Source organism: Panicum virgatum, chromosome 9K (assembly GCF_016808335.1).
Source record: "Panicum virgatum strain AP13 chromosome 9K, P.virgatum_v5, whole genome shotgun sequence".
NCBI classification, from domain to species: Eukaryota; Viridiplantae; Streptophyta; class Magnoliopsida; order Poales; family Poaceae; genus Panicum; species Panicum virgatum.
The window spans coordinates 59,669,792-59,692,499 of NC_053144.1; the positions used below are offsets into that span (position 1 = coordinate 59,669,792).

The 22,708-nt window shown below is 51.5% G+C and overlaps 2 protein-coding genes across 2 annotated transcripts; one reads left to right on the forward strand and one right to left on the reverse strand.

Moving 5' to 3' along the window:
* Positions 1–221: 221 nt before the first annotated feature.
* On the reverse strand, positions 222–5,496 carry LOC120652873. Its single transcript, XM_039930808.1, has 3 exons — positions 4,071–5,496; positions 1,449–2,009; positions 222–764 (listed from the first exon to the last, which is right to left on the reverse strand). The coding sequence occupies exons 1-3, from the start codon at positions 4,959–4,961 to the stop codon at positions 663–665; spliced, it is 1,554 nt and encodes a 517-aa protein (XP_039786742.1). The 5' UTR covers positions 4,962–5,496; the 3' UTR covers positions 222–662.
* A 6,636-nt stretch (positions 5,497–12,132) lies between these two features.
* On the forward strand, positions 12,133–14,832 carry LOC120648846 (proline-rich receptor-like protein kinase PERK15). The gene is made up of 8 exons (XM_039925495.1): positions 12,133–12,629; positions 12,716–13,174; positions 13,267–13,353; positions 13,447–13,517; positions 13,735–13,811; positions 13,951–14,098; positions 14,216–14,377; positions 14,460–14,832. Exons 1-8 carry the CDS (start codon positions 12,164–12,166, stop codon positions 14,679–14,681), a joined length of 1,692 nt encoding a protein of 563 aa, XP_039781429.1. The 5' UTR covers positions 12,133–12,163; the 3' UTR covers positions 14,682–14,832.
* The last annotated feature ends 7,876 nt before the right edge of the window (positions 14,833–22,708 follow it).

Here is a 22,708-nt window from a genome sequence, read left to right on the forward strand (position 1 = left end):
CTTAATCCGGCCCATTTAAATTCCAAGCATTATGGGCTACCTTGTACACGTGTTATGGCCCAATGGGCTCTGGTCACCTTTTCTTCTCTGCTTGCCGCAGAAAGAACATTCGATCACCAAATATTTCAAGTCGTTGGATCATGCAACTAAGCAAGATGGAAAATCGCACATCATGAATTTTTGCTTCGCACCCAGTACCCATCCTCAATTCAATCCACCACTTTAAGCAATTAACCATTTTCCCATTTTCAGAATCAATAAGCTACCAGGAAAGAGGTAAAGGCTGAAACATACAAACAGCAGGGCCTTGGCCCTCCTTATCAGAACGGAAGAACCCAGCACTTGTCTGCGTGCAAACAGACCCATCTTGCTCTTTACAGTACACCAAGCCAGCAAGGCCAATGCAAACAGGGGGGAGACAAAGAAGAAGCGTGGACCTGATGTACGCACGCACGTATACGTGATCTGTGTGTCTCGAGGGTCCCGTAATCCACAGAGCCATTTATACACAGCGAGGAGAATCTGTTCGCCGCCGGCCGGCAGGGCGCGCCACCGTGCCAGCCTCCACTATCTAGTCCGTGTCAGGCAACCGAACGATCCTTGGCGCACGTATCACACTACCGCTATTATGCTATCCTCGTGTATCCGCTGCCGTGGCGAAATCACGGCGACGTGAGCTCTCCCCGGCCGCAGCGCCGTATCCGCACCTCCAGCACCGAGCCCCATCTCGTCCGCCTCGTACTGCAGCACTGCCGCCGCGGGGCCTGAAAACATCGGAGCACACAAAACAATCAGCATCGCGCCACCGTCCTCATCAGGAGAAATCACTACTGCAACAAATCATGTCTTTGTTCTAGGCCATTTGTCCCGGCTACTTTTAGACCCGGAATAAAAAGTGATTTTTGTCTCGAGTCCAACGGCTAGCCGGACCAGCGGGGGATAGGGGCCTTTTGTCCCTGGTGGAGCCACCAACCGGGAGAAAAGGTCCATTTTGTCCCGGTTGTTAACTCCACCCGGAACAAAAGCCCTAACCATTTTGTTCCGGTTGGTAACACCAATCCGGACTAAAGTGTGACCCTTTTGTCCTGGTTGGTGGCTCCACCCGGGACAAAAGGCCTCTTTTGTCCCGGTTGGTGTTAACAACCCGGACAAAAGGCCCCTCCACGTGATAGTTCAAAAGAAATTTATTCTATACTGAGTCACATGTACTACTTAGGTGAGTTGGCAAAAAAACCATACGCTAGATAAGAAGTTTTGGGATCGAATCCTGCGCGGTGAAAAAAAAATTTAGCGTCAGGGACATTTTATACCGGTTCTGCCACCCGGTACAAAAGCTCCCGAAAGCCATGTCCCAGTTTCAAAACCGAAACAAAAGTCAATTTGAAACCGGAACATAAGGCCGAATATGTAGTATAGTAGTGAACGCCGGCGCCGGCGGCGGCACTTACCCGTCTCCAGTCGCTCTCGCTCATCCTGGGGGCGATGACCCTGACGGTGCGCACCGTGGCCGCCGCCCGGAAGCTGGCCCTGTCGCACTCCTTCTCCGACGGCGGCGCGGCGTCGTGCCTGGCGTACTCGGTGACGGTGCTGGCCGTCCCGTTCCGGGCGGCGCTGAGGAAGAAGATGGCGGGGCGCGCGCAGGCGTCGCGCGGGCTCAGCGGCCGCGTGTTGAACACGAAGGGCCCGTCGGCCCAGCTCCGCCAGGTCCGAAACGTCCGCAGCGGCACCTCCAGGTCGTGCGGCGCGACGGCCCACGGGTACAGCTGCGCGGTGTAGCCCCACGCGACGGAGACGGACCAGACGTAGCCTGGCCCGCGCTGGTAGCAGATGCTCTGCTGCAGCGCCCGTGCCGGGTCCAGGCGGGACGCGGCCACCAGGGGCCGGACCGCCTCCAGCGCGGTCTTGCCCCGTGGACTGATGGGCTCGATGTGGTCGAGGTGGTGCAGCGACACCAGCGGCGCCACCGGGTGGGCCGCCAGCATCCCGTACGCGTCGCCGCGGATGTCCACCTGCATTTTTTTTATAAAACAGTGATGATCCTCTGGAAAAAAAAGAAGAGCACAGTAATAAAAAGCAGCTGCCGAAACTTTGACTTTGTTTGGTTCCCTGCGCCACGGAGCATTAGAAAACTTTAACTGTTAATTACAGTGTTAAATAAAACTAGTTTACGAATCCTAAAGAATCTAATGAGACATTTGACCGTGTAATTAAAGGATGATTACTGTAGCATCAATGTAGCCAATTATCAATTAATTATCGTCATTAGATTCGTCGCGAAAAATTATACTCATCTCTAAAAAAATTTCTCGGCTTGTGTGCCCTAGAAAAACCAAACAAGGCCTTTTCCTGCACGCGCGTGGAAGTTCGTGCGGGCAGATTCTCGAGGCCAGGTGGCGGTTCGTGGCAAGGTTGGCAAGAAAAAGGGTCGAGGCGCATGAGGAGACAACGAGACAAACGGCATCCCGGGTGAGTGTGCGCCACGCGACGAAACGCGCAGGCATCACAAGATCTGGAAGCACGTTCGCCGGCAAGCGGCGCACGGTTGGTTCAACAGTGCGTGGACAAAGGAAACGGGGCGCGTCTGGTCTGGTCGTCTGTCCCGGGAAGCGGCCCAAAGCCTCTCTCTTTGTCGGTTTAGAGACGACTCCACGACATGTCAAGCACGGTAGAAAATGGCGGCAAGCGCGCACACCGGCTGCGCGGGCCAGGGATGCTGCAGCGCACCGTTTACTACGTCGGCCTTGTCCTAACAATTTCCTAGAACTTGCGGCAGAAGGACGGCCGCACACCTGCACGTCTTGATCGACACCTGGACCGGGCAACCTCGTCACCGGAGAAGGACGGCCGCACACCTGGCCCGGCGAGGTCACACGTCGCACCAACCACCCACCGGCACAGACGCCCCCGAACGCGACGTCGAGATCTCGGACCAAAACCGCTCCGCCCCCGCCGCGGGGTTTTACAGCCATAAACTTTGATCAGGCCTCCAAAATCAGAGAGTGATCATTGCCCCGGCGCCACTAATCGCGGACGCACCAACCACGGCGAAGGCGTGCAGGGGTCTCGTGATTGCGTGCGCCGAGTGGAAGAAGGTTCGAAAGCCGCGCGCGGCTCCCACCCGTGGCCGCAGTGCCGGCATCCTCCGGGATCCTTGACGGTGCCCGGCGCCGAGCAGTACCCACATGCCATGCCCGGGACCATCGGCCAAAGATGCGACACATGGTTTGGCTCGACGCCTCCACCAGGCACCAACCGGGGAGAAATCTACCCCGAATCTGTGCACGTCCCTGGCTGTTGCTGGCTGTCCTGTTTACAGACGACGATGCCCGGCCGGCTGGGGCATGGCAGAGGGGAAATGGGGGTGGCGATTGCAAAAAAGGAAAAGACGAGGGAGGCGATCGATGTCCTTTTGGTAGCGGTGGTTGGCGCTGTGCCACTCAGAGCTCTTGTGGCCTGTCGGATTGACGCTTGTCCTGCGAGATGCCCGCGCCACATGGGGGGTGAACTGGTGAAAGAGAGCGAGAGGGGGGGTGTCGCCCAAAGGACTGCAAGGACGACTGGTCGGCAAGGGCCCTTGGCCCCTGGGTCCGGCGACTCCATGGTCCACGCTGTCCGAAGAGGCCATGGGTAGCATTTGTCCGGCGTCGCGTACGCGTGCCGCCACGGCCGGGCTCCAGCGATTTCCAGAAAAGGTTCTGGGCGCAACTATATTCGCCTTTGCAAGCAACCGAAAGATGCTTCCGTCGATTCTCAACGCAGAACGAGGGGAGGGGATCGAGACCTTTTTACCAGGGGGGAATGGTGAAAGGTTCGGTCAAAAAGCTCTGATCCAGGGTGATGGAGGCAAAGGCAAGGCAAAAAAAACGAGTGGAGTCAGCTTGGTCTGCTCAGTCAAGCTGCTGCACCATATAGCTGAGCTGAATTTGGCATTTTTTGGGTTGATAAGGCACAAGTTGCATACTCTAACGTACTTAAAAATTGCTATTTTTGGAGTCTTTTTTTTATGTTTGAAACGAGGAGGAATTAGTAATGGAGGAAGAAATGGAGGTGGCAGAGTTAAGGACACTCACCTGGTGGAATCCGGGCTCGCGGGTGAGCGGGACGCCGAGCTCGGTGAGGCATGCCTGCACGCGCTGATCGCTGCCGTAGAAGTACACGTAGCGGTCGAGGCAGCCGTCGATGGCTTTGGCGAGCGCGGCGGCGGCCGGGTAGCTGACCGCGAACCCGCCGCCGCCGAAGGCCATGCCGTACGAGTGCATCACGTCCTGCTCCACGCTCTCCGACGGCGCCCCGACGTAGTACATCTCCTCGTGGTCGTACTTGCGCAGCACGGCCACCAGGTTGTCCGGGAAGAACACCGTGTCGTCGTCGCCCATCACGAACCACCGCGGCTCGCCGCGGGCCGTGTCGTTCCCGAGCTCCGCCTCCGCGGCGACGGCCAGGAACGAGTCGGCCACGATCCTGGCCATCCGCGCCGCCGACGCGCGCTCCCCGAACCGGGACGCGTCCGCCGAGACGCGGTACGGCGGGCACGTCGCCGCCGGCCACGGGCTCACGGGCTCCTCGTCGAGCCACACGTGCCCGTGCATCTGGTCGGGGCGCCACCACAGCTCCGCGTACCCGCGGCGCTGGTCCCACGTCCGCGCCGAGGCGCCGATGCCGAACACGATGTGCGACAGCGTCGTCGGCTCCCTGGCGGCGCGCGAGGGCGAAGGCCCGTCGGCCGCGGCCGCCTCGTCACCGCCGAACTCGCCAAGCTCGCCGGCGCAGTCGTGGCACCTCCACAGCCGGTACAGCCCGCCCGCGCCGTCGTTGGGAAAGAAGGCGACGTAGGCGAGGAACGCCAGGGTGGCCGCTATGAGCATGGACAGCGACGCCGCCACGCACCGCCGGCGCTGGTCGCCGCCGCCCGCGACGCCGGCGCACCCTCCGCCCTCCACGGCCGTCCATTTGTGCAGCATCCGCCCCGGCCCACGATCGCCGCCTTCCCCGCGCTACCGCAACGATTCCGCGGGGATCTCGCGACGCGCAACGGAAGGGCCAGCAGGGCTCGAGGCGCCCCGGCCGTTCGTTTCCTTCCTGCGAACAATGATGTGGGCCTGGTGCCCAGGAGATCCCTTCCGTCGCGACGAGCCCCCTCTTCCCGGAGAGGGTGGCGGGACCGTGGCGGGCGCGCGGGAACGGAACGCGACGCCGCTCCCTTCGTCGCCCTTCTGGAGGCTGGAGCGCCCGGTATCCGGCCGGCGCTCGATGGGGGGTGCCGCGGCCTTGGGGAAAGAGACGAGGCGGCGGCGACACCCGGCGCACGGCGTGGGACGCTGTGATTTGTTGGGCGCCTCCTCTGCCCTCCTTTTCGCTCGCAGGTGGTGTTTAGCTAGGCTATGCGGGGGCGCCGCGGCGTGGCACGACCGGAACAAAAGGCGGCGTTTTTAATCTATAGGTTTTGATGATAGGGTTGCGTCGGGCTCCGGCCTGGGACCGCTTGAAAAGCAAGGCGGCAGGTGATGGGAGATAACCGAGCCGCTAACCTCCTCCCGATAAAGAAGGCTCGGGGAAGGAAACCGCCCGTCCGCGAGGCGTACGAGTCACGAGCTATCGCTTCGCTTCGGTTTATTGTGGTGTGTGTCGTGTCCGCCGCAGCGTCCATCTCTCTCGGTGCGACTCGTGACGGAGGCCGCCGCCGCGGGCGCATGTGTGCTGCGGTGGCCGCGCCGCCCGCCGGATGCGGCCGGGCTCTTGGCGCCAGTCAAGTCGGCGGGGCAGCCGCGTGGAGCCATCGGAACGCCGCTTGGGCCTTCGCTGTCTAAAACTCTCTCGGCGTGTCCCGGGATTTTTTTCTCCCTTCGTCAAGGTGGCGCGCACATGGACGAAGCAACGATCAACGATTCAACGTAGCCGGTATCGGGAACGAAATATGCCTGCATGGGCAACAAGTGTGCGCAGCATCTGTTGAGCGAACTCTGATGTCCTACTGCCGTATCGGGAACGAAATATGTCGGTTTTGACTGACGTGGCAGAGAGAGAAATCGCAAGTTTTCTTTCGCTAGCGGTGGTTCTGTCGCCTGGCGAGAGCGCACCATTCCTTAATCCTTACACGCTCGCATTTCAAAACACTGTTGCTATTGTGCCGACGGCAACCGCTGCAGGAGGAATTAAGCTCAGTTTTGGTGGGAGTGCTATCGGTACAGTTATCAATTACTAGTCATTCTATTCGGCTGGTTGTGGTTTGTGACTGGCTAGTGTTGGTTTGGTGTGAGAGAAAGATACTGTTGGTTAGTTACAGCCGAACAAAGTACTGTAAAATAGGTAATCGAGCCAGAGGAGTATCATGTTGATAACACAACATCTTATGACACTCCCTCTGCTCTCTTCATAATAATTTTGCTATGTCAGCTGATTTAATGATCATGACATTTTCATAACACTTACATTGAAATCAGCCGCGGGCTTCGTTCATTAATTGGGTAGATTTGGCTAGCAGCTGGATACTTGCGATGTGAGATCGCTAGGCCAATGATTTCAGTTTGAACAAACCAATGCACCCAGTTGCTGGCTGATCTAGTCTAACTTGGAAGAAGCCAACAACACAATGGCAAAATTAAAATCTCAACATGAACTAGAATATGACTGGTTTGGAAGGGTTTTTACCGATTTCGTCTTCACCGGTTTTACAAATCGAGACAGTGTAGCGTGAGAACGTTTTGTACATCGGAATTAAAAAAAATTAGAAACCGGGTCAAACAAAAATGTTATTATAGCTAGTGGCTAAGTACACCCCACACTTCCATTCGCCGCTCCTATATCGAAACTTACAACCTCCCGTTTCGCCCATATCGCCATCCCCAGGCTGTCCGGGTCTCTGGGACAACTCCGATTCTTCTTGCTCCCCTTTTGTTTCTGATTGCCCGTTCCCTTCCCATCTTCCCTGCCTGCTTATGATTGAAACACCTAGGCCCTGTTTGTTTTCGCTTAGCTTATAATCTAAGCGTGGCCGAGAGAAGCGAAGATTTTCTCGCTTCTCGATTCTCGCTTCTCGTAGTTCAAATCTCTGAAGCGGATTACCAGAGAAGCGAAAATAATCGAGGCGTTTGGTGAGATTATTGCTTATTTCCACCGATAAGCTGATTATAATCGGAAACAAACAGGGCCTAGTCACGCATGTGCCCTGACGGGAACTCCGTAGCGGCACTGCGCAAACACTCATTAGCGGAGGAACGCTAAGAACGCGACCCATCATTTCGCAATGCAAATGATAGTTGATAGCAGCGTAAAGTGTACCGAGGGCGATTTCAAAAATCAGGAAAGCCGTTCCCGACGCACACTGTGCTTTTGACTGTTTTACGAAAGCTTGGCAGCGACCCGAGCTTAGGAGACAGGATTGTTAACCTGTTAACCACGTACTTTAGTTTGAAAACAAAATCCATTTCCAATACATGTTTTGGTTCGGGAGATACATACTCTATACTCTATACACCGTGGAGAGGAAGCCCTCTCGGCGCTCCTCTCACCCGGTGCCGACACGTGCCGCTACCGAAGGGGACGCCCGACGCGGGGCGTCCTTTTGCTGTCACCGTGTGCCGGGCCCGCGGCGACTCGGCCCCGCCGTCTCCACCGCCTCTCGCGCGTGTGGCCACAGGTGAGGCCCTCTTGACCCGCTTGAACCCCTTCAACCCAGCTCCACTGGGCGCCGCATCTTCTCCCTCCACTAGGAACCTCGCCGTCGTCGGAGGAGAGAGGAGCTCGGCGGCCGCATCCGGGCGCCAAGGAGGGGGCACGGTTGGGCGAGTGCCGCGGCCAGCCGTTGTCGTGGGATTTCTAGGGTACCCACAGCCGGGTGGCGGAACGCACCCGCCTATTCCCAGAGAGGGAGTGCTCGGGAAGGTACTAGGCGATTGGCTAATCTAGCTCTGAGATAGGCACACAAGAACACACGATCCAGAGTGGTTCGGGCCGCCGGAGCGTAATACCCTACGTCCACTGGAAGAGGTTTTGATCCCTGTTGTGTATGAATCTATCCTCTGCCGGGTCTTGGCTCTCACCCAGCCTGAGTTTTCCTTCTAGCGGGCGCCCCCTTTTATAGACCAAGGGGTGCGGATACATAGGACGTTGGGGCCCCGACAAGTGGGCCCAACGTGACTGTGCAGCATACTGCGCAGAGTACTCAAATGGCTACAGTGGCTACGAATCTTTCCTCCGATATGCTTCCATCCCCTGCTGACCCTCTGAGGCTCTGACGAAGGGAGGTCTTCTCTTGTCCCGTCAGCAAGGTGCCCGTTGGGGGAGCGTAGCTTGCGGCGTGACCTGTTGAGGCTATTATGTAGGCGTCATAATGGGTGAAGCCGAGCCGTGTGTCCATCTGTCATGGCAGACTGACAGGCGCGGCGTGGGCGGCGCCATCGGCTCCACTATAATGAATGCAGTGGTAGTGAGCCGTCCCTGGTCAAAGAATCGCCTCGGCTTCTGCTATATTAATGCGGACGTCCTCCTACCGCAATGAATACAGCGGTAGGTGAACCTTAATATGGAGACCAAGTAGCTTTATATACGAGTTCTGCGCTTGCAGACACGTGGCGGCCCCGGACCACCCAGAGGCGGGGTGTCGATTCCTTCCCGCTTGGCGAGGGGTCCGGTTACTATACCGGGGGTCCGAGACCCCAAAGGGGGTTCGGGATTCCGCGGGGACCTGGACCTCCACGGGAGGTCCGGAGCCTCCGGCTGTTCGGGCTGAGCGTTTGCTTCTTCCGGAACACGTGGTGCTCCCGGACCTTTCCCAACCAGAGGACGGGTCCGGGACCGTTGACGAGTGAACAGGGCTTCCGGACCGCAGTGGTTCGGCTGCTGGACATAGTTAAGGATAACTACAAAGCTCTTCTTGCCTAGACACAGCAAGAGGGGGTACCCCAGTCCTGGGGTACCGACAGCCGTGGATGCGGAGGGGCGGGTGGGAAGGGCCGGCAACGGCGCAGGTTCCTGGACGCGGAGGCGCCGGTTCCTGGATGCGGAGGCGGAGGCGCCGGTTCCTGGACGCGGCTCTCGGGGACGCCTCGCCCAAGCACGCGCGGTGACCGGCACCGACAGCACTTGGATCCGACCGGGCGCGCCTGGATTCGGCCGCCGGCGTTTGGTCCAACGGTGGCGCGGGGAGATCACGGGCGGGGAGGCCGGCGTGAGAGAGGAGGAAGAGAGGGAGGCCCGGATCCGCCTCCCGCAGTCGAGGAGCTCCGCCGCGGTCGCCCCGGCTCCGCCGCGAGAGAGGGAGCAGAGCCGGCCGTGCCCGCAGATCTGCCGAGCTCGAAGCGGCTGACCTCGAGGCGGCCTAGGTTGAGGCGGGCCTCCACCGGACCGCCGCCGCGCGCGGGCCTTCGTCGTGCCGCCTCCGCGCTGCCATGGCCGCCGCCATCGCCACGCTGCAGAGGGAGGAGGGAGCTCGAGGTCGGGAGGGAGAAGGGAGGGAGCTCTAGGCTGGCGAGGGAAGAGGGTTGCGCTGACGGCCGGCCGGCCGCCGCCCTCCGCCGCTGGAGAGAGCCGAGGTGAGTGGATGGAGAGCCGGCGGCGAAGCGCGCTATTGGCCTAGTTTATATTTAAATCGGTCCAGTCAAGGTGTTGCAGCGACACCAGCGGCGCCAACGGGTGGGCCGCCAACAGGCCGTACACGTGCCCCTTCAGGTCCGGCTGCAACATGCGCATCGAACAAAAGTGTGAGTGGACGTGGATGAGTGAATTCTGCCTCTACCAACCGGACAAGAAATTCTGAAGGGTCGAACTTGTGCTGTATCGACGAGGCTTGTACGCACCCCTCCACCCCAATCCAGACAAACAAAAGAACACACCGTCACGTTTGCCAGCAAAACTGATATGAACATCGCAACCACAGAGATTTTGGAGCACACGTCCAGAGGCTCACATTTTTTTTTTGTGAGGACACATTTTTTTTCTTTGGGAATGAATCCAATGCGCCAAAAGATGCTAGACCAGTTGGTCAAGTCACTCCGGCGACACTCTAGAGGTTTGGAGTTCGAACCTAGGACGAATTTTCGCTTGTGGGTAAAAAAAATCCCTCTCGCTAAGCTTGCCGCGAGGCTTGACCATATCAGGCATGAGCTAGAGTTCGGAATCGAATTATTTTCTCTTAATGAAAAACGGTGAGACTGGCCGCAAAGATTACCTGATGAAATTGTGGAAACCGGACTCTCTCGTTAGCGGCACGCCGAGCTCGGCGAGGCAGGCCTGGACGCGGTGGTCGCTGCCGTACAGCTCGTTGTAGCGGTCAAGGCATCCGTACAGCATCGCAGAAGCATGAGCGCGTACAGAGAACGCCGGAGCCAGCTCCACCGTGTGTTCTTGACGCCGGCGTCGGAGAAGACGCCCGGAACCGCAGGGACGTGGCAACAGACGCGATGGAGCATTTCCGAGTCCAACGGAGAGATTTTTGTTGCAACCTTTTCCGACCTGCCAAATTTAGGACCGAGACTGATATTTCTGTCCCTCCACCTATGTTTGTACTACGGCAGACCCCATCGTTCAATACAAGATGGGGGGCGCCATCTAACACTGGTTTCACAAAATCCCAAGGTTTAAAATCGCGAGCTATAGAATTTAGTGGGAGGCTCACCAAAACGCTATAGGCGCGAGCTATAGCGGCAGCCATATGCAGTAGCGCCAGCTGCTTCTGGACGCTATAGCGCGCTATTTCGACGCTATAGCGCGCTATTTTTTACATAATAAGCAAACATCAAGATAAGATGATGGGCATTATACTTTATTACTTCATAGAGACATATTCCATAAGTTTCGTACTGTCGTACACTCAATTCAATTATTACAGTCAAACAGCCATAAACTCATAAGTCTCAAAAAGTGATAAACTGATAAAGTAATAAGAGAGATTATTAAAACTAAAGCTTTAGTTTTGGGCCACAACCTACGAACCAGGAAATAACGCTACTATATGAAACGCTAAGCTATTACCTTTAGCGGCGCTATAGCGCGCTATAGTGGCGATAGCGCCCATAGCGCAAAAATGTGCAATATCGTTGCGGCAGCTGCTTTTAGCCGCTATAGTGGTGCTATTTCGACGATATAGCGCGCTATGTTTTACATTGCAAAATCCTTAGTAAATTGCTCCTTTTTGTGTTTTTTAACAAACGGAGATCAATTGAAAAAATATTGCAGTAAATTGGGTGTGGATTATGTTCATGTTGGAACTTGGAAAACAATTGTTTGTTTTGTGAAAGAAGAAGCAGTAACTTGATCTGTCTGAAATGTTCATAATAATTTTTTGCTTACTTTTCTAACAGAGGATAGCTAGTACTTGATGTGCATTAACTTGTGTCCTGTACAGAAATTTAAGAAATCTAAGATGCCCAGCAGTGTGATATAATTTTGGTCCTGCTTCTGCTTTTACGCAGTATTATGATCTCATCTCACATAATCATCACTAGATTAATTCATTTTTTAGAGGACAGATTAATTCATTTGAAGAAAGCAGTAAGAGAAAGTGCACCCGAAAAGGGGTAAGCTGCGTACTAGCAAGTTCGAACCAACTCGATTTCACAGTAACTTGGTGCCACTAGCCTGTATCTGACCCCTTTTTTCTGTTATTTTTGATACATGCGTCTATGTTCTGGCCAATTGGCATGACCGGTTGACCGTGGCATCAACTACTTTAAGATTTGAATCTCTTGATTTCCTGAATCTGACCTACTGTCAACGAATGAATCCCCATCCCCGAATTTGACATTACCTACGCTGAATTGTTCATTCCAGTAGCGGTACATTAACGTAGAACATGCCCAAACCACGGAAACACTAGCGACTAGCAATTCAGGATCCCATCATTTACGATCGCTCAGCCCACCGATTCGGCACGCGTTTGCTGCTCTTGTGATTCTATGGATGCTGCTGGTGATAGAGATGGCGCCCTTGGAAAAGCACGGCGCCATGAGACCCCCAACTCCCATCCCGAGCTGATTGGTTCTGCTTTCCCGTGCGCTCGCAGCACTCTGTTCTACGGAAACAGCAGCGTCAGGCGCCGCAAGGTTGCGAACAACGCGCCAAGGTTCCCGTGGATGCTTCGATAAACTTATAAAACCTTGTGTTCCCGCGCTCTTGATTATACCCGGTGGCTGGTGTTCTGTTCTCTACTGTACGCGCACAAGCAGAGATGTGGGCGCGTTTCTGGTTTTCCCCGCCGGCCGAGAGGCCGCGGCCGCCGCCGTCCACACCCCCGCCGCCACCGCCGGCGCCGCCTCAGTACGGCCCTCTTCCCGCGCCGTCATCTGTCGCGTCGCTGTACACGCTCGCCGGCGACTTCCTCGACTGGGCCAAGACAGCGCTGGCCACCGGCGGGCCGGCGGTTCCCGACGCCATCTCCGCGGCGTCGAGCGCACGCCGTGCCGTGACCGAGTTGACGGCCCCGGCCTCCAAGGCGGCCCCGGCGGCGACGACGAAGAATGACTCGTGGACCTTGAGCTCTCGGGCCGTGCACTGGATCATCGCGGGCGCCGTGGTGGCGGCGGTGCTCCTGGTCTTGTGCGTGGTGGCTTGCTTCGTCCGGCGGCGGAGGCGCCGGCGCCGGCGCCGGCCAGCGCTGCCAGCTCAGTTTCCACCACCGATGGTATACCACAAAGGTATGCGCGCCGGGCTCTGCATGTCCTTGTCAGACACAGTTGCTAACAGCTCGTCTGCTTGCGTTCGTACGTGTGGTGTGTTTCAGACGGCCCGACATGGCCAGTGCTTCAGCAAGCGACGCCATCTGAGTTCTACTTCGCGCAGCAGCAGCGCCCCACGCCTCCCCAGACCAGCGGCGCGTTCTCGGACGCCAGAACCGAGCACCACCATTCCGTCGACGTCGTCGCCGAGCTGACGGGCGGCGGTTCCCACTCGTACGAGCAGCTCGCCGCCGCGACGGACGGGTTCGCCCCCGGCAACATCATCGGGCAGGGCGGGTTCGGGTGCGTGTACAGGGGGACGCTGGACGGCGCCGAGGTGGCGATCAAGAAGCTCAAGACGGAGAGCCGGCAGGGCGACCGCGAGTTCCGGGCGGAGGTCGAGATCATCAGCCGCGTGCACCACCGGAACCTTGTCTCGCTGGTCGGGTACTGCATCTACTCCGACGAGAGGCTGCTGGTCTACGAGTTTGTGCCCAACAAGACACTCGACTCCCATTTGCACGGTGAGTTCGATGAAGGGTCTTGGACTTGGTTAATTAAACTCTGATCAACGACTTATTTTCTTGTTGATGATTTGACATTGAACATTATTTAGGGCACAATGGGCCACCGCTTGACTGGCATCAAAGATGGCAAATAGCTGTGGGATCTGCGAGGGGTTTGGCCTATCTTCATGACGACTGTTAGTCTGCTTCAGCCCATTTCTTGTTCTGTTTAGTACTTCAGTTTCATATCTAATACTAAGCTCTGACGAGCTGCCTCAACGTGCTGCCAGGTTATCCTAAAATCATACATCGTGATGTTAAGGCGTCCAACATTCTTCTCGATCATAATTTTGAGCCCAAGGTACCATTTTGACCGACATGGAGAAGATATTGCAGTACATGCCATAAACCTCAGGCGCACTAGAAGTAAAACCTGAGCAGCATTTCAACTGTGCCTAATGCTGCATTTGAACAAAATTATTCGTGGTTTCAATTTGACTGTGGAGTATGCTGTTAAAGTTCTTCAACTTCACTTATAGTTGATCATCTTCAACAAATGCTGTCTTAATTCTTTGCAGGTTGCAGATTTCGGGTTAGCAAAGTATCAACCAGGAGATGACACTCACGTTTCCACAAGAGTAATGGGAACCTTCGGGTCAGTCCTTTTATCGCTGCCATTCTACACTTCTACAGTACCATTCAAAAAATTTTCCCCTCTCTTTTTCTTTGTTTGAACATAAAATCTTCAGCGGAAGAGCGTCTAACCACAGTCTGTTCTCTCATCTTCCCCCCAGGTACATAGCTCCGGAGTTCTTATCTAGTGGAAGGCTAACTGACAAAGCTGATGTTTTCTCTTTTGGCGTCGTCCTCCTGGAGCTGATTACTGGAAGGCTACCGGTTCAGTCATCTCAGTCCTACATGGATGAGACATTAGTTGGCTGGGTAAGTCCATGTCCATCGGAAACAAGTTCCTGATATTTGAACTCTATTGGCATTATAACAACTGCTTGTTTTTTGGGCTCAACCTGAAGGCTCATTCCTATGTGATTGCTTCTGCAGGCTAGACCCTTGATTTCACAGGTTGCAGAGGGCGGCAGCCTTCAAGCCCTCATCGATCCACGACTTGGAGGCGACTACGATCCGTCTACGATGATGCGAATGGTCGAGTGTGCTGCCGCCGCTGTGCGCCATTCCGCGCAGCAGCGTCCATCCATGGTTCAGGTTCGTTCGCTGACCACACGCCCCTGAGTTCCAATGCTGGCATGCTTCAGAAATCTGACAGGATGTTGATATTACCCCGCAGATCCTTAAACACTTGCAAGGGGAATCACGAGCAGATGATCCGGGTGGCGTTTTCAAAATTACAACCGTAGAGGAATACTACAGCTCCAGCATGGAATCCGGCGAATCAGTTGGACCGAGGCCGAGAAGAACTCCGCGGAATCAGGGGAACACTAGCAACGACTGCAGCAGCGAACAAGCTCCCGGAGATAAACCAAAATGGAGCTCGGCCAGCGGCTGGTGAAGTGTTCTTTTTTCCACTAGAACGTTAAGCGCGCTTTGCGCGCCCTAGCATGACTATCAAAAATTTTAATAATATAAATGAACTAAAGAGCATCTACTTCTTCAAAAAGTATGTAAAAAATTATATCTGGTATCCCTAATATAGTGTGCTTTGCTAAGCCTATGCTTTCCTTTTCTTATTCTCAATAATCAATTTATTACAATTACTTTAAATAGCACGATCAGCTATTAATTTTATAAAATAAAGTTGCATGTTCCCAATTAACATCTACTCCCTCTGTTCTGAAATATCAGTCATTCTGGCATTTTACCAGATTCATTGAATATTCTCTAAATCTAGACAAACTGTATGTCCATATTCATTGAACATTTTATAAATCTGGACACAGTAAAACACTCTCAGAATGACTTATATTTCAGGACGGAGGGAGTACACTATATTAGTGATAAGAATGTAACAAATCTTGTTCTTTTCTATTTATTGTCTTCCTTCGCTTATTTCTCTTGCTCTTTTCTTCTCTTTTCTATTTCTTTCCTTCTATGTCTATTTCCCTTCTTTTTCCCAATCCTTTGTATCTATTTATTTATCTATTCTCTCTCTCTCTCTTTCTTTCCTCATTATAAATCTCATGTACATAATCTTTGTTTGAGTATATAATTTATCTTTGTTATAATTTTTATCAACCTTGTTTGTTTCTTTTATAAGATATTAGTAGATCTATACTTACTTACCTTTTACTATGATCTAAAAAAACTTTTACTATAGTATCAAACTATTTGATCACAACTGAGAATGAGCCATGCTTATTTATATTAATTTATTTGTGTTGTGGACTCATAAGTTGGGGTGTGAAATAATTTATTTCCATTTATGAGTTAAGCTGTTCATCATGTGTATATATACTTATAGAATATATTTTTTCAATGTAGATGTATTTGTTCTTCACATAAATTTATTTATCTATGTGTAACTAATGTGTTTACAAATGCACAATCATCTGTTCAATTTGTACCTAAATTTTTTGAACTATTTTCTATTATTTATCATATACAATCAAATGTTCGTGATATTTAATATTTTCTTCATAATATATTATTATTTGTTCGATATGTTTAATTTTTAAACAAAATATTTATTCCCAATAGCTGAAATTAATTATTTAGTGTAAAAAATGTTTTTTTCAAAATCTAATGCAAACAAAGGTAACTGGGGTCTTGTTTGAAATATTTTGCCATAAGAAAAACAATGGTGCAATCCAAATTTAATTTGGATGCTTGGTTTAATAGTTATAGTTTTTTTTAATTTTAAATTTACATGCATGTGGGTCCGGCCAGCTAAAATTATCAACCCGCAGTACGCGTGGAAACAGTTCCACAGCTGGGCTGATGACGACCCATCATAGAATGGAAACAGTTTCGCAGTTGGCCTGATGATTGTCCATCTAATATATCCTCTTTTTTTGTGGGTATCTAATATATCCTCCAGATAATGATAGGTGAAAATGTCATCTGAAGTGATATATAACCGCACCCTGAGCCCCATATGTTGCTTTTGCCCATCGCTCCAGGTAGAGATGGCAATGGGTACCCGATACCCGGATACCCGATGGGTTTTACCCGATATAAAGGCGGGTATGGAATGAATTCTTCACCCGTGGGTATGTTAATGGGAACAATCCTCTACCCGTCGGGTAGGCGGGTGCGGGTACGGGTGTAAACTACCCATACCCGCGTACCCATGGGTAATTTATACTCGCAACAATTATGCAAAGAACATAATAAATTAGATCCATATAGGTATATATATTCAAAAAATTGATCAATTTGTTTGTTGCTATATTATTAATTATTGTCTTCCTCTTATTTACTTATATTTGATGATTTGTGATTGTATTTATATCATATATTTATTAGTTTTGTGTTATTTAATATGTGCATAGCGGGTATCTAATCGGGTACGGGTTACCCATCGGGTTTATTTTACCCGACGGGTACGGGTATGGGAACGATTTCGTACCCGCACACGGGTATGGGTATTGTAGTGGGTATAATTTTTTCGCGGGTACGGGTATGGGATAGAACTAACCGGCGGGTATATACCCGTTGCCATCCCTAGCTCCAGGTGGGGTAGTCACAGCTCAGGACCCATCAATCTGTGTGGGTGGAACTTGGGCATACGACACGGATGAATGCTGCCGTATTTTTTCCTCCATGTCCACTCTCGTCTGCCAAGCTGAACCTGTTCAGCGCTGACTGTGTGGTCCATCCTTCCGTGTCTAGCACGTTATGGTCCTGATGCCCGGAGCCTCGAAGCTTGTCTAGGCCTCCGCCTGGGGTGTCTACTCATAGCATATACGACTACCGTCATACCATCGCACAAATCCGTCGGAGTTAAAAATATTCCAGAAATACAAATTGTTCCAGAACCAAATAAAATATTCCAAAACAGGATAAATTATCCCAAAATAGAAAATGTTCCAGAACAAATAAAAATATTTTTTTAAAAAAATATCATCTAAATATAATCAAGTGTGGTCTAGTTTTGAAGATCTTGTCCTAAGAAACATAATAGTGTAATCGAAATTTAATTTGGATAACTGGTTTGTAAAGTAGAGTATTTTTTAGTTTAGGATGCACGGAAATCAAAATATATGTGCACATCTATTCTTTCCCTCCACTAGCACGAGCTCAAATTGATGACGTGGCGTGATGCGGAGAGCAGCGGCGGGCGTGAAACGCGGAGATGGCCGGAGGGGGCACCAGTCTTTAAGAAACTAGATGTAGGACTGTAGGAGGCTAGCTAAGGGGCCTTTCGGTGCCAGCGCCGGGCTCGAACCCGGACCGCCAGCTTGGGGGATAGCTCAAGGGCTGGTGAAGTGATGATGTTTTGTCCCAAGATAACCGATAATGGTGTAAAATTAAGTTGATAGAAGGTTCGTTGTTTGAGGGCATATACAATAATTTAGGCAGCTGCCGATTATCTATTATCTTATTATTTGGCCAATAAACAGAGTCTCCACGTTCGCTCTCAATGCCTAGAAATTCTCACGTTAATCGGAGAAAATAAAAAAAATAAAAATTACCCACCATTGCCATTACAATAAAAATTAGCCTAAAATACCCATGTGCCTAATTAAAAATCACCCGCCAATGCCATTATGAAAAATTAAATATAAAATACTATTTAGCTATGTATCAGTTACAAATATATACTATTAATAAAAACTAAAACTAACAATAATTAATTAAAATAAAATAAAAATAAGAATAAGAATAATTATATGCATAATATTATTAAAGCTCAACTAATCAAATTGTTATTATAGGTAGATTATAGTTGAATTATTTTAATCAACAATAAAATATAATTTACGATAATGAACAGGATGATGTATGATAAAAAAAATTAATATAACCTCTAAATAAGGATACAACAACATGCAAATTTTTAAATTTTCAATACTAACCGCGCAAAATACGCAGGCTATACGCCTAGTTTGATATATATATATAGTTGTACAACAGTTTAGATCCATCGATGATATATAGAGACAGCCAAATAGCAGTTGCCAGTGTGCTCACAGTGAAGGCCAGCAGGAGCCCATACTTGACGTTGTCGCCAGCGTGGTAGTATCCACCAACGAGAATTGAGATCACCTGCATTGAGCTCTAGCTCATTAGTCCAGTCTCAGTGGGAGTGTCATCGACACAATTATCTAGACTGAAATCTTAATAATCGTGCCAATGAAGTGTCATGGTGATAACACTCCTCTCACATTTCATGACACTCCTCTCTTTTCTCTCCTCATACTATTGGTATATATTAGCAAATTTAATATCTATGGCACTATTATGACACTCCCACTGAGATTGGCCTTAGTAGCGGCGGTTGGGGAGGCGGCGCTGGTTTCGTGGCCGTTGAGGCCGGTCTCGCCTCAACTGTGGAGCCAATGTGGAGGCTCTGCCTTGGAGACAAACCACCGGCTGGCGCGTGGTACAAGGAGGTGTCACTGGGAGTGCAGGAAAAAAATACTAGTCCGGTCTCAAGCCGATCGGCAATGGCGACGCTGCTTGCGCTGATTTTCTTTTTGGAGGTTTTACCATTGCGCTCTCTACATGTTCATGGTGTCATCGGGTGCTATAGAAAACCATCTGAGGTAATTCTTTTCCAGTATTACGCTGTAACTGACATTGGTGACACCTCGTGGTGCCACTACCTAACTTGAGGTGATGTCGATATTTCTTCATACTCTTGTGCTAGGCAAAAGTTGATCTGAAAAGATTTGATAAGTAACAGACGATCCAAACATCAAGTTTCTAAGTAGACAAGAGATGTGATGGATTGGTGATGCTTGAATATATTACAAGGTTGAAGCGGGAATGAAGAAGAAGATTGAAGCTTGATCTTCTAGCTTTTTTATTTTATAACTTTCTTTCTTATTTTTTGAAATCCCCCATTTAAAATTTAGAGTCTAAGAACTCTCAAAGCTTTTGGCCGTATATATACAGGAGATGGTGTGACATCCCAAAAATTCACCAAATTAAATCACGCGTTAAAATATTTCTTTTCAAATTTCTTTTCAATCGTGGAGCTCAGTCCATTCAAAATCATGCCCCGCCCGATCTCCCGAAAACCTGGTCCCGATATCCAACCACTGTCCCGTCTCCCTGTTCCTCCTCGTCCCATGCGCCACGCCCGACCGGCACGCGTGCGCGACCGGCCGCGGTCGCCGCCACGGAATCCGCCGAGCGATCTCTCTTTTCTCTCTCTCTTCCTCCTTTTCTTGTCCCTCCCCTTTTCTTTTTCCTTTTTCTTTTCTTTTCTTTTCCCTCCCTCTCTCTCCTTCCTCTCCTCTGCAGCGCTCCCGCGCGCGCGGCGTGCGCCACCGCCTCACCCCGGCCGCTCCCCGCTCCCGCCCACGCTCCCGACCAACCCCACGCGCCTGCTGCCCACGCGCACGCCCCCCGCATGCGCGACGCGCCGAACGCGCCAGCCGCGCCTCTCGGCGTTCCCTGCCCCGCACGCCTCTACTCCCGGCCCCGCCCACACGCGCACGCGCGCCTCGGCCACGTGAAACACTCGCCACCCGAGCTCGCACTGCTCGCGAGCGGAGTGACGACGAGCGCAGCAGCCGGCCTCCCCCTGCACCCTCTCCCACTTGCGCACGCCAACGCCTCAACGCTCGTGCCGCTCCGCGACGCTCGCAGGCAGACAAGCCAGCCCCAACGCCTTTAATGGTCGCCGGAAAGCTCGCCGGCCGCCGACCGCCGTGTCCCGCCCGCTCCACCGCCTTTCCTCGCCCATAAAAGGGACCTCCGCCACGCCCTTCACCTCCACAAGCTACGCCGCCACCGCAGCTCCCACTCCCCCGCCTGCAGCGTCGCCTCCACCCCCGCCACCGCCGCCGTCCACTGGTCCTAGCCGCGCCATCTCCTCGAGCCGCCTCCGCCCAAGGTGAGTGGGGGGATGGAGTCCTCGCACCTCCCACTCCCTTTCCCCCACAAGCGCCCGGCCCTAGCCGTCCCTGCCTACGCTGCCCACGGCAGCCGCCCGGCCACCGCGGCCATGGCCGTTGCGCCCCTCCCTGCGGGGCCTCTCCTCTGAAATTGGGGAGGGGAATCGACTCCCCATGGCCCCCTCCGTCTTTCCCCTCTGACCCCGGCCGCCGCCGTGCCCTGGGCCGCCGGCGAGGGCCACCGCCGGCGCCCAGTGCCCCCCTCCTCTGTTCTGCATCGGGAGGAGGAAGAAAGGGGCTATTTTGCCCTCAAGCCCCTCTCCTTCTCCCATTTCAATTAAGAATCCCCACCCTTTATAACCCTTTTTCCAAAAAGGCCCTTCCACTTTTATTTATTTAGGCAACTAGCCCTCCACTATATAAACACAATTTCAATTATACCCCTACACTTTTCTAGAGTGGCCCCGATGTTTTCTAAAATTATAACCAAGCCCTTGCCCCTCAAAAATATTTACAAAAAGGCCATTGAACCCCCGTTCGACCCCTAAACCTCCCTGTAACCTATCATTTCATGCGCCAAAAATTCTCCTATCGCCCCGAAACTTTACCACGCCATTCCTAACATAGTTTTGGCCATGCCATTAGGAAACCGCCCAAAAATATTACTCCTATCTCCATATCTTAGTTGCTTCCGATTCGAGCCCAACGATAAAACTTTTATTTCTTTTTCTTGATTGTGTGTTTGTTTGTACGCGTCGTAGATCACAGTATGAATGAGGGAGAGCCCGTCGATGAGCAGTACTGTGAGCAAGCGAACGAGGACCAGTTCCGTGACCCCGAACCCGAAGGACAGTACCTCGATCAGGATTTTCCGGAAGGCTTTGAAGACGGCAAGTTCAATCCCGCCCTTTGATGCATATTTTGTCCTAGTTTTTATAAACACAACCTATTGGCCTATTTTATAAAATTACATGTGTGTTTGACTGCTGAAAATATGGTTGGATAGCCACCCCTTGATTTATTATAACCATTCCTTGACCACCTAGATTAATGTGTGAATGTGATTTGTTTGGACGTTAATCGCTGCTAGAACGCTTAGGACCTCAACACAGTACAACTTGTTTTATAAAAAGAAAATATGTGAGTGTGTGTGGGAAGGGAAAAATGTGGAATTTTCGAAAGATAAGTTTAGACAGGATGGATGGCACTTCTGTGTGATTTGCTAAACGGTGTGCTCGTGCCTGTGTGGCAGAGCAAGGAAGGGAGATATCCATCTTGTCACAATTAAGGACCGAGTTGGTGTGTCATCTCACCTAACTCCACTATCGTGCAAACCACTCGATCGTTGTATGTGCAACGACTTAGCATAAACCCCACTAGTTAGTCTGATAGCCATCAGGAGAGCTGAGAGCAACGAGTGATCAAGGAGAAGGGATTAGCTCTATGTGACTTATGCCCCGGTTACAACCTCTGTGATAAGTCAATGACCCCTTGGTGGATCCCGTGATGACTAGTCAGGTCTAGCTAAGGTGGGTAATGGCTTTGTTGGGATCTGCACCGACACTAAGGTGATCGAGTTGCGGTACCCCGCTTGTGGGTAAAGTTGCACACCTCTGCAGAGTTAAAAATCTATTTGAATAGTCGTGCCCACGGTACTGAGCGAGTTACGGTGTGGTCACATAACTAGTGTTTCTTCTGGGAATGGATGGGTTGGCTTGAGTTGTTTCGGAAAAGTTTCCGGCAGTTGTGCCGAGTGCTACGGCGGATGAGGAGTCCGGTAGCAACTTAAAATTTGGATCCTGTGTTACTCGAAAAACTTGCTTTGAAAATCCTTTCTTTCAAATGAACCCTTGCGTAAAAATCAGCTTTTCGCAAATTAAACCCTAGCATTACCCTTGATTTATCCTGTGCATTATATTCTGTTTATACTCCCTCCGTGGGTGTGGTTGCACTTGCTGAGTATGTTTGTACTCACCCCATTCTTAATTTTTACAGAGGAAGATCCAGACTTCGTTCCCGAAGACGTTGAGTAGAGGTTCCGTCCTGCACCCAACCTTGCCTGTGGATAGGGTCACCCGCAGGAAGTTCCGTATGGCGCAAGACTCTGATGACCCTCTCTTCGTAGTTAATATCGTTGTGTGGGTGTTAGTTGTTATCCTCGCGATTGTGACGCTTCACTGCCCACTTCCGCGTAGAGTTGTACGGTGATGTACCATCTGATGTAATAAAAGTGTTATCAGCCTCCTGGGACTGATATTGTATCACTTTTAAGTCTTCTCTCATGAGGGGACGCTTCAGATGGTTATAGAGGCTGAGTTAATCTTTTATCCTAAAAAATACTTATTAGTGGCAATTTTCTAGTATATTCTCCATCATGCAAGGAGACATTTTCTATAGAGCACTTTAGAATTAGTATAATTCTAAAGTGCTCTATATCCTTGCATGATATATCCTGTCGTAGTAGCCACTAATAAGCATTTTTTAGGATAAAGGATTAACTCAGCCTCTATAACCATCTCAAGGATATATACGTCCAAAAGCTTTGAGAGTTCTTAGACTCTAAATTTTAAAT